Source organism: Lampetra planeri, chromosome 57 (assembly GCF_965212315.1).
Source record: "Lampetra planeri chromosome 57, kcLamPlan1.2.h2, whole genome shotgun sequence".
NCBI classification, from domain to species: Eukaryota; Metazoa; Chordata; class Hyperoartia; order Petromyzontiformes; family Petromyzontidae; genus Lampetra; species Lampetra planeri.
In genome coordinates this window covers 4,792,620-4,802,651 of record NC_136163.1, presented here as the reverse complement: position 1 = coordinate 4,802,651, position 10,032 = coordinate 4,792,620, and the positions used below count along the sequence as shown (strand labels likewise).

Sequence of the window (10,032 nt, the reverse complement as noted above, 5' to 3'; positions counted from 1 at the left end):
CTTTCGGTAAAGTCACGTAGAAGGGAAATAATAAAATATAAATATAAAACAATACAAATTCTCACAACGTTTCGATTGCAACACAAGCAATCATCATCAAGTGTGAAATCCACAGCAAGCACCTATGGTGCTGACATTGGGAAAAACCGCCACTTTTTTAAAATTTTCTTTCTGTGGATTTCACACGTGATGATGATTGCTTGTGTTGCAGTCGAAACGTCGTGAGAGTTTGTATTTTATATTTGTATAATTTTGTTATTTCCCTTCTACGTGACTTTACCGAAAGAACCAAGAATATGAAACCCTGCAGTCACGAAAGCTTTAAAAATTTCCCCAACAGTTACGAACATCTAAAATGGGCCAAATCCCCAAGCGACAAACGTCACTATTATCGAAGTTGTAATAGGTAGGCGTTGACGCCTCTCTCGAATTGAGTAGAGACGACAATGGGAGATGTTTCCAAAGTGGAGGCAGTGCGAGGGAAGAAACAGGCAGGAAGCTTGTACGACCGGGAGCGTGGTGATGGAGCGAGCGAGTGTGATTGTAAGTGGGTAAGTGATATCGTTGCTGTGACCCACAGTATGATGCGATCAAGCACGGCATGATGATTGAACAGTATGGATGAGGGTGGAGGAATCAATGAGTGACGGTCAAGTAAACTAACCATGTTAGTAGCAATGGGACAGTGATTAGGAGGCGACGATGCTGTACTAACGCGTATTTAGTTTTTGAACTTCTGTGAATTGAAGAGGAACTTGATGCTAAATCTGAATTTGAGGATGTGACCGATGGAATTGAATCAGCTGAGATGGCATGGCGTTGTCCCCCGCTTCTGTTATTGCACACACATTGTGATTTTGGGCAGGGAAACGGGAACCTACACAAAGCCAATTTTCACTCGTCTGTGGACCTTACTTCACTTGTACGTAGCCAATGGTGCCGATCGGAGGTGCTGGGATTTTAATCTGTACTTTGCGGGAGCCACAAGTGACTGCGTCCGTCCTGTCGAGATGTTTGCATGCGGCCTCACGCTCGTACTGTCGGGGGCAACTTTTCTCACTTTTCTCCACGCAGGTATGGATGACAATTCACTTGAATCGCTTATATGGCCTCTTGATGCAGCAGCCCTTTTGCCCACTTCAGCAATTGTTTCTTGCTGTGGTTGTCCCACCTGATGACGGACGCTTGTGTTGCGCCCGAAACGTCGTTTTTTTGAATTTATTTTCATTTATACCCACGTGACTTTACCGAAAGAACCAAAGAGTATATGGATCCCTGCAGTCACGAAAACTTCAAATCTAGATTGAGTTGACTTTTAAACCTTTCAGAGTTTGCGGGACGCTGCCGAGGTGCCAAGTTCAGCCACACTGGATTTGCAATGCAGAGGTCGCCGGCTTCGATTCGATCTCCGGGGCGCGGCAGTTTGAATGAAGCTAAATTAGTGTCACCGAAGCGAATAAACGTTGCAAGTTTTTTTTTTAAATCCACATCCCCAACCGCCTCTAGTCCACCCAGCAGCGGTGTAAATGGGTGGCACTTGCAGTGAGTTGACGGGCAGGGTCGCGCGCATGGGATGGGGTTAAAATTGTGGGTAATGCCACCTCTTCCAAGACGTCTTGCCAGTGTGGAAGAGTAGGCCAAACATGCTCGAGAGGTTCTCTCTGAATAGGCCCCTTCCACCGGCAGTGGCATAAATAGGCAATTGCAGGGCTGCGCTTTGCTTTTTTTTACTTTCCTAATTCAATACTGCTTGGCCTCAATATGATCTTGGTGGGTCTGTGTGAGTCTATGTATCTGTGTGAATCTGTGGGTCTCAGTGTGAGTCTATGGGTCGCCGTGTGATTATCTGGCTCTCTGTGCGAGTCCGTGGGTCTCTCTGTGAACTTGTGTATACATTTATAAGCCGTTGGGTCACCGTGTGAGTCTGTGGGTCTCTAGAGCAGATGGTGGGACGGTGTTTTGGTGGGGGGGTGGGTAACCGATGTGATGTGTTACTCTACAGCAGTGGTTCTTAACCTGGGGTGCACGCATGCCCTTTCTGGGGACGGGGGGGTGGGTAGCGAGACGTGGCCAGTCGGTAAATAATCGAAACGCGAATTAAGCACGGGGCGCGTAAGTCCAACTTACTTTGTTTCATCAAACCCTATCTATTAACATTCTACAGCAACAAACATGTTTAACGATCGAGTACCGATGGTGTGCAAAGGCTGCATGCAGGAAAGGTGAAGAACCACTCCAAGACGGCAATGAACTATTGTAGCATTGGATTGTGTTGCCCAGAATTGGCTGTGATTTTTCTTCTCGTGGTTTCAGTGAGGCGTGTTTTAACTTTTATTTTGCCTTTCGGTGGGGGGGAGGCGGGCGTGGTTGTAGTTGTAAATACAATTGCGATGTATAATTCAGTATATCATTTTAATCGTTGGAGGGAGGGGGGGAGCTATTCGAATAACTTAACGAGCGTGTAACAATATGATCAATGGAAATAGCGCGTGGCTTTGTCGAGAGAATGGAAATACCGAGGTGGGTGGGCACTGCCCTACCCTACCCTGCATTCGGATAAGAAATTAGATTTTTGGCAGGGCACTCGTAAATGTTCAGGGGTGGGAAGTGACACGCTGCACCGGATCTATTTTCTTTCAGAATGAAAATATTTATTTATACTGCAGGAGTAATCCGATGAGCTATAAAGCTCTTTGTCGCAGATGTCCAGTTAGGGGAACAGGGTAAGAACGTGACAACAGCCGTTACAAAGACATATAAGTCGTGCAAAGTACAACAAAGGTAAACAAATCACCCAAACACATCCTGACTGACCCACGATGCCGAGCGAAGACCGAAGATCGGAGAGACGTAGCACCGAGGATTGATTCCAGAGAACAGCCCCGGATCGGGGCTCGGGACTCGCCCCCTTCCAGATCCTTCCCGAAGACTCTGGCCCCTACATCACGTGTCCCTCTCGACTCCTTTTGGGCCCCCCTTGCCACCTCGTCTGGTCACGTGCCCTCTCGGGGTCACCCAGACTGTCACGTGCTCACTCGACCTCTCTCTCACTGTCACCAGGACTATGTCCCCTGGGGGCTGCTTCCATGGCATGCCCACTCTGGTGCCCGAGAGAGGCCCAAGACCCACGGTTCTGGCGCTAACCGTCATAGTGACCCCATTTATAGTGGTAGGAACCTCTTGGTTACACCAGCCCACAGGGAATTATTGTGTCCGTCCGTCGTGAAGGGAGGGGCTGGGCGGGGAGGGTGGGGCTGGGTGGGGAGGGGCTGGGTGGGGGGTGGGAGGGGTGGGGCTGGGTGGGGCTGGGTGGGGGGGGCTGGTCACCCCGTGGTGCCCTTATAAAACTCAACGTTTAACCTACTCACGCCGGCTTGTGCCCGCCCTCACAGTGGGGCATATTTGCGGAATACACCACGCCGCCGTTGACCCTGGCCATTGATCGTGCAACCCAACGTTCCTACCAGCTCCCTCCGCAGGAATGTGTTGTCATGATATATGAACAGGTGTGTAGGCATATAGTAGATACATACAATAGGGGCAGTAGTAAATACTACTGCCCCTATTGTATGTAGGGTGTGGAGCCATATATGCCTACAAAATAGATTTCTTTTTTTGGGGGAGGGGGTCGACAATTGTTGGATCAACTTTCCACCCCCACATTTAGCTGCAGAGGAGGGGGGCGGGGGATCCACTTTCCATAACTTTTTTTAAATTCGGGCCTTCTGCAAGGCTCTTATAATTTAGCTGACGGGCAAACTGAACGTCGGCCTTTTATAACAGAAGCATAAATGTGTCCCCCCTCCTCCTCCTCTCTCCTGCCCCGCACAGGCTCCTGCGAAGCCACTAACGTCACCGCGGCGGCGGGCACGCGCGCCGTCCTGCCGTGCCGCATCACGCCGTGGCCCCGCGACGGGACGATCGAGATGGCCAAGTGGTTCCACTCGGGGAGCCACGGCGCCCAGCTGGTGCTCAACTTCGTGCGGGGCTTCACCAGCGAGGACGGCCGCTCGGCCCTCCGAGGTCAGCTGGCCGAGGGCGACGTCTCGCTGCACGTGGAACGGCTGAAGCTGCAGGACGCGGGTCACTATCGGTGCCAGACAATGATCGGCTCAGTCGAGGAGACGCGGAGGAGACAGCGGCGCGTCTTCGTTTGCAACGTGATGCTCGCCGTCACGCCGGATGAAGGGGAGGCGCTCGGTGGGTCGATGTTGCCGGGGCGGTGATCTCGAGGGGCATAAAATATTCCCGTCGGCGAAAGTGGGGGTGTTGTTGTTGTATCAACAACGAGATCACTACGAGCAAAAACAGAATATTTATTTACACTGATGTCCAGTCGGGGCACGGGTAAGAACTTTACAACAACAGTACAAAATCACGATCGTAGTTTAAAGTACAAGATCGGTCAACTAAACCATCCCCATCTGACCAGGCAAAGCCCACTGAGGCATTAATGTATTTTTCAGAAGCGACCTGGCCACAGACGATGGCTCAACAAAGCGGCCCAACATTTGGACATTTATAGCCGCAAAATAATCTAAATAATCTCAATGCGCGTTTCTAAATGTGGAGGGATAAACCGGAGGACCCGGAGAAAAAAAATTCCACACGACCACGGGGAGAGAGAGAGACACGCAAACTCCACCACATGTTCGTGTCGTCATCGCCAATGCCGAGGGCTAAGCCTGAGCCCACGCAACATGTGACCTGGCACGTCTCCCCCAATGCTCACATGGAGACCCACAGACTCACACAGAGACCCACAGACTCACATGGTGACCCACTTACTCATATATTGAGTCATAGACTCACATAGAGACCCACAGATTCACACAGAGACCCACAGACTCACACAGAGACCCACAGACTCACCTGGTGACCCACTTACTCACATATTGAGTCATAGACTCACATGGAGACCCACAGATTCACACAGAGATCCACAGACTCACACAGACACGTAGACTTCCAGAGACACAGACTCACATAGGGACCACAGATTCACCCATACACGTAAACTCACACGGAGACCCACACACTCACACAGACTCACACCAAGACCCACAGACTCACATAGATACCCACAGGTTCACACAGATTCACACAGATACCCGTAAACTTACATATTGATGCACAGACCTACGTTGATACCCATAGACTAACATATAGACCCACACGTTCCGGGAAGGAGAGATTTAAAATTCATGCGACTTGTTTTTGGTTGGGTGGGGGGGTGGAGGGAGAGTTAATTTTCGCAAGAGATTTCTGCGGTCGGCGTAAGGAAGCACCGCTCCGTCTGTGGACATCACAGTCGTCTGCTTAACACGTTGCAGGCTTTCGCGACCAATATGATTCATAACGAAGGCTTTTGTGGTTAGATCGCGTGAGTATAAATGTGTCGTAACCCTCCACCACCCGACACAGCCAGTGAGGTTTGTCACGTCAACAATTAGTCACTGCTTCAGCCCACCGGTGTGTTGGAGAGTAAATCCACAACGCTTTCATTATGAATTGCGGTAATCTGTTCGTGTTTCTTTCTTTTCTTCTGGCAGCGACGGATGCCACGGCTGAGTTGACCACACGCATCGCTGCGTCTGGCGACGGCGGTAAGCGGAGTGGCCCCGTTATCCCAGACCCGTCGTCGTCATCATGGTCATCACTTCCCCAGCGGGGCGACCACGTGCAGATTGGGGGGGGGAGAACAAAACACCGCGTGAAATGACGTTCATGACCTACAATGTTGGCAAGTGTTAGTGGGAGGGGGGGAGCGTGACCCGTATCTTGAACGAGAATCTGTATCAGTCTGTGAGTCTAAGAGCTGTAAGGGGGCAGATCTATGGCTTTCTGCTTTGAGTCTGTGTGAATATAACGGTCTCTGTGTGGGTCTGTGGGTCCCTGTGTGAGTCTGTGAGTCACCGTGTGAGCATGTGGGTGTCTTTGTGAGTATGAGTCACAGTGTGAGTCTGTGGGTCTCTGAGTCTGTGCATATCTCTATAAGCCTTCGGGTCTTTGTGTGTCCATGGGTCACTGTGTGAGCCTCTGGGTCTCTGTGTGAGTCTGTGGGTCTGTGTGTGTCCATGGGTCACCGTGTGAGCCTCTGGGTCTCTGTGTGAGTCTGTGGGTCTGTGTGTGTCCATGGGTCACCATGTGAGCCTCTGGGTCTCTGTGTGAGTCTGTGGGTCTGTGTGTGTCCATGGGTCACCGTGTGAGCCTCTGGGTCTCTGTGTGAGTCTGTGGGTCTGTGTGTGTCCATGGGTCACCGTGTGAGCCTCTGGGTCTCTGTGTGAGTCTGTGGGTCTGTGTGTGTCCATGGGTCACCGTGTGAGCCTCTGGGTCTCTGTGGGAGTCTGTGGGTCTGTGTGTGTTCATGGGTCACCGTGTGAGCCTCTGGGTCTCTGTGTGAGTCTGTGGGTCTGTGTGTGTCCATGGTTCACCGTGTGAGCCTCTGGGTCTCTGTGTGAGTCTGTGGCTCTCTAGAGCAGATGGTGGTCCACTGTTTCGGTCAGAACCTGGAGGTCAAGTGAGAAGCAGCAGCAGCCGCTGCGGGATCTGGCGGAGGGTCGAGGGGATTGGCTCGGCGTGGCGGCGGTGGCATCAACGGCCGTGGCCATGCCGATCGACGGCATCTTCCTGACCTTGAGTTAATTGTCGGTGCTCGTTCTCAGGGCAGTCGGGCAGCTGGTGTGTGCTGGTGCTGCTGGTGCCGGCCGCCATGTTCGTGGGCTTGACGGTGGCGCTCGTCGTCTGGCGCTGCAGAGTGAATCGGAGGAATGCGGCGAAGGTGAGCCAGGGTACGGCTGCGGTGGGCGCGCGCCGGGCGCGGTGCAGGATGTGCCCCCCCCCAATTTATATTATAATTACGTCCTTGCTCTGAAGTACCCTCCAGCGGAACACGGCTTCTGCCAGCGGTGGCACGACCGAGCAATTGCAGGGGGCTGCTCCCTCACCTTTACCTTCATCTCATCTCTACCCAAAACCCGAGCGAGCGCACAGGGGCATTCAAAAACACAGGGGCATTCAAAAACTCGCGCGGGACGTGGACACGCGCGTTTTATTTTTTTGTCGTTTGTTTGTCTTTTTTTGTACCCAGGGCGGCAAGGTCGGGTCAGCGACTGCGCCAGCAATCGGCGGTCGGGCTCCGTCCGCGATGAATTACGACCGGGGAATTTACGAGGAAATAGAGTGGGACGTGGCCCGCATGAGCCCTGAGACAGCAGTGAGCCAAACCAAGGCCACGTGACCAGGGCCATTCCATAGCGGTGGGGTGCGGGGCCCACGCATGGTGCCCCCCACTGTAATATATCAGACACCGTGACGTCAAAGCACGTGCACCCCCCCCCGACCCTCCAAAGCACGGGGCCCGGGGCGGTTGCCCTGATTTGGGACGGCTGTGCACGTGACCTCCCAAATCGCCATGCGGCTGCTCCCACGGAATTGAAACCCAGCGACGAATGACCTCTTCCTGCAGACATCGCTCGCTCGCTCGCCCGTTCGCGTTACCGCTCGCCACGTTTGGCACGATTCTTACTTTCTATATTACAGAGCGCCTTAGCTCGAGGCGTAATGTTAACTTACATTGGGGGTCTTAGATTGTGAAAAAATATTTTCGAAGCAACGTGAAAAGAAGAGGCTAAAAACACCACTGGAAATGACGATGACGACGCTCTATAAAACGAACGTATTATGACTTGCATTGTTGTTGTTACTTTTGCGAGGTCACTCCAGCTGGCACGTTAATTCACACTTCGCCCCGCAGCGCGTTGGTCGCATGACATTAAACAAAAGTTTATTATACATAAATATAATGATGGGAGCGGCGTGCGAAATTTTAAATAAAATGTTGCGGATGACGAGCGTGGAATGCCCCATTTCTTACTGCCGCCCGGTCGTCGCAAGCGCAGTTAATCCGCAACGCCAATAATCCGCAAAAACCCTGGAATAATGAAGCATTAAACCGCAGAGGTCATCATGGATCATATCATTCCTCTTGCCTCCCATTCACAAATTAAATTAATGGCCGTGATGGTCGTGGTGACCTTTAGCCGCGAGACTTAATTGGAGCCGGGGGCTGATGGATGTTGCTGGTTTTGTAACATTTTTTGTTCACCAGGGGTAGGACCCATTGAGTTAAAAGTTATTTCTCAAGAGTGATCTGGGGCAGAGGGGAGTAGAGATGGGGGGGGGGGGGGGGTTGGAGGGGTGAAAGGATATAGAAAAATGAAATTCTGCATTAAAAATGAAAAATACATCACCGTGGGTTTACATGGTTCTGTTCTTATAGCTCTCCGATGCGCTTTCGGATCGTACCGCGCGTTATTCTGCACGATGTCCGACGTTTCGACACCACGTGCTGTAAAGGAAACTTCCTCGGGAAATGGAACAACTGAGCATCGGTCTAGACGTCCCAAATGCAAAAATGAAATCGCACTGCAAGTTACTCGACTGGGATGACACGAAGCAGCAGCAGCAACGACATCGCCCACTGCTGCGAAAAATACTCTTTAGACTCGATTAGTGTCATGACATACAATTACAAGTGTAATGAAGCAATAGACATTATACAAGGTTATCCATGTATTGACTGTTGAGGGTTTCAAAATAATTGTTGTTTTCTTTAATTTATCCACTTTTGAATGAATAATAATAAATCACGATCTCTGGATCAAAACCACCCTCGATCATCCGAACTGTCAATTTGTTTTGCCATTAATCCAAAAACTCCCGCGGGGAGAACATCCACCAATGCTGCTCCGTGATGTGATTGCGTACGTGGGCTCCTTTCGTCAAAGATACGTTTCGTGTAAACGACCTTTTTCTCTCTCTCTCTCTCTGCTGATTGTAAATAAATCTATTGTTCATAATACAGGTTTCTTTGGGTTAGATCGCGTAAATATATAAATGTGTCGTTAAACCCGCCACCACCCGACACAGCCAACTAGTAACGTTTGTCACGTAAACAGAACGTGCCAATGTGTTACTAGTACAGCAACACCGGTTGTGTGTTGGAGAGCCAAGCCACAACATTTACAATCTGAGTACGACGTTTCGCCAGAAATTACAACCAGCTTCATCAGGCGACAGCTACACACAATTTGTTACTAATTGTGCTAATAACAAATCGCCAACTAGTGCCGGATAAATCTAGTGCAGGGCCTGTAACATATGTTATAAAGGGGCCCTAAATAAAAAACACATTAATATTAAAATACAAAATTTTAACTTGCTAAATGGTTTCAAGCTATCAATTCCGGTTCAGTGATTCTGCACTTGCTCTATTACTATAGTACTATACCGCCTTCAACTTTTATGAACGACTTTGGTGTTTAAGGTTAACGATTTGTCGTATTATCTGGCTGTATAGCAAATGAAAAAAAACAATTACTTTATTATGCAAGTAAAAAATTTGGTTTAATATTTACTAGCTTAATGCGGCACTTACAGTAGACTGACAATATGTCCTGTTCATTATTTTATTATAATGATGTGCACGTGGTGATCTATTTATAGATAGATTGGTATAGATAGATTGAAACAGTAGGGGAGACACGCAAATTGTACGCAGCATAGTACAGTATTGTGTTAATTCTAGATTAGAAGTTTTCGTGACTGCAAGGATTCATACTTTGTTTTTTTCGGTAAAGTCACGTAGGTAAAACAATTTAAATAAATTCAATCACGACGTTTCGGAGGCAACACAAAATTACAGTAATTTAGCTGTGACGGTTCCACCTGAAGACGGAAGCTTGTGTTGCCTCCGAAACGTCGTGATTTAATTTACTTAAATGTTTTACCTACATGACTTTACCGAAAAAAGAGAGTACAGTATTGTGATTGGGGACTATTGTGTTATGATGGGTTTTCCTAATAATTTTCAGATTTGCTCGAGGCTTGGGAGCAGGTAAGAATGCCATCCTGTGCATACAATATTCCAAGTTCTTAGCCGGGGGGTGGGGTGGACACATCCAGCAGTCGATTTACAAGCTTACCAAACATTCAATCATTTTTCGATTTAAAGCTTTCGTGACTGCAGGG

The 10,032-nt window shown here is 49.5% G+C and overlaps 1 protein-coding gene across 1 annotated transcript; it reads left to right on the top strand.

Moving 5' to 3' along the window:
- Positions 1 to 99: 99 nt before the first annotated feature.
- On the top strand, positions 100 to 8,671 carry LOC144735904 (uncharacterized). Its single transcript, XM_078618486.1, has 5 exons — positions 100 to 1,074; positions 3,832 to 4,200; positions 5,553 to 5,606; positions 6,666 to 6,781; positions 7,091 to 8,671. The coding sequence occupies exons 1-5, from the start codon at positions 789 to 791 to the stop codon at positions 7,238 to 7,240; spliced, it is 975 nt and encodes a 324-aa protein (XP_078474612.1). The 5' UTR covers positions 100 to 788; the 3' UTR covers positions 7,241 to 8,671.
- The last annotated feature ends 1,361 nt before the right edge of the window (positions 8,672 to 10,032 follow it).

Bases quoted from the DNA above. Each gene is read 5' to 3' on its own strand.
- LOC144735904 (XM_078618486.1), top strand. From the start codon at position 789: ATGGAATTGAATCAGCTGAGATGGCATGGCGTTGTCCCCCGCTTCTGT. The intron at 1,075-3,831 runs GTATGGATGACA...TGCCCCGCACAG, and splicing joins TCTCACTTTTCTCCACGCAG to GCTCCTGCGAAGCCACTAAC. The intron at 6,782-7,090 runs GTGAGCCAGGGT...TTTTGTACCCAG, and splicing joins ATCGGAGGAATGCGGCGAAG to GGCGGCAAGGTCGGGTCAGC.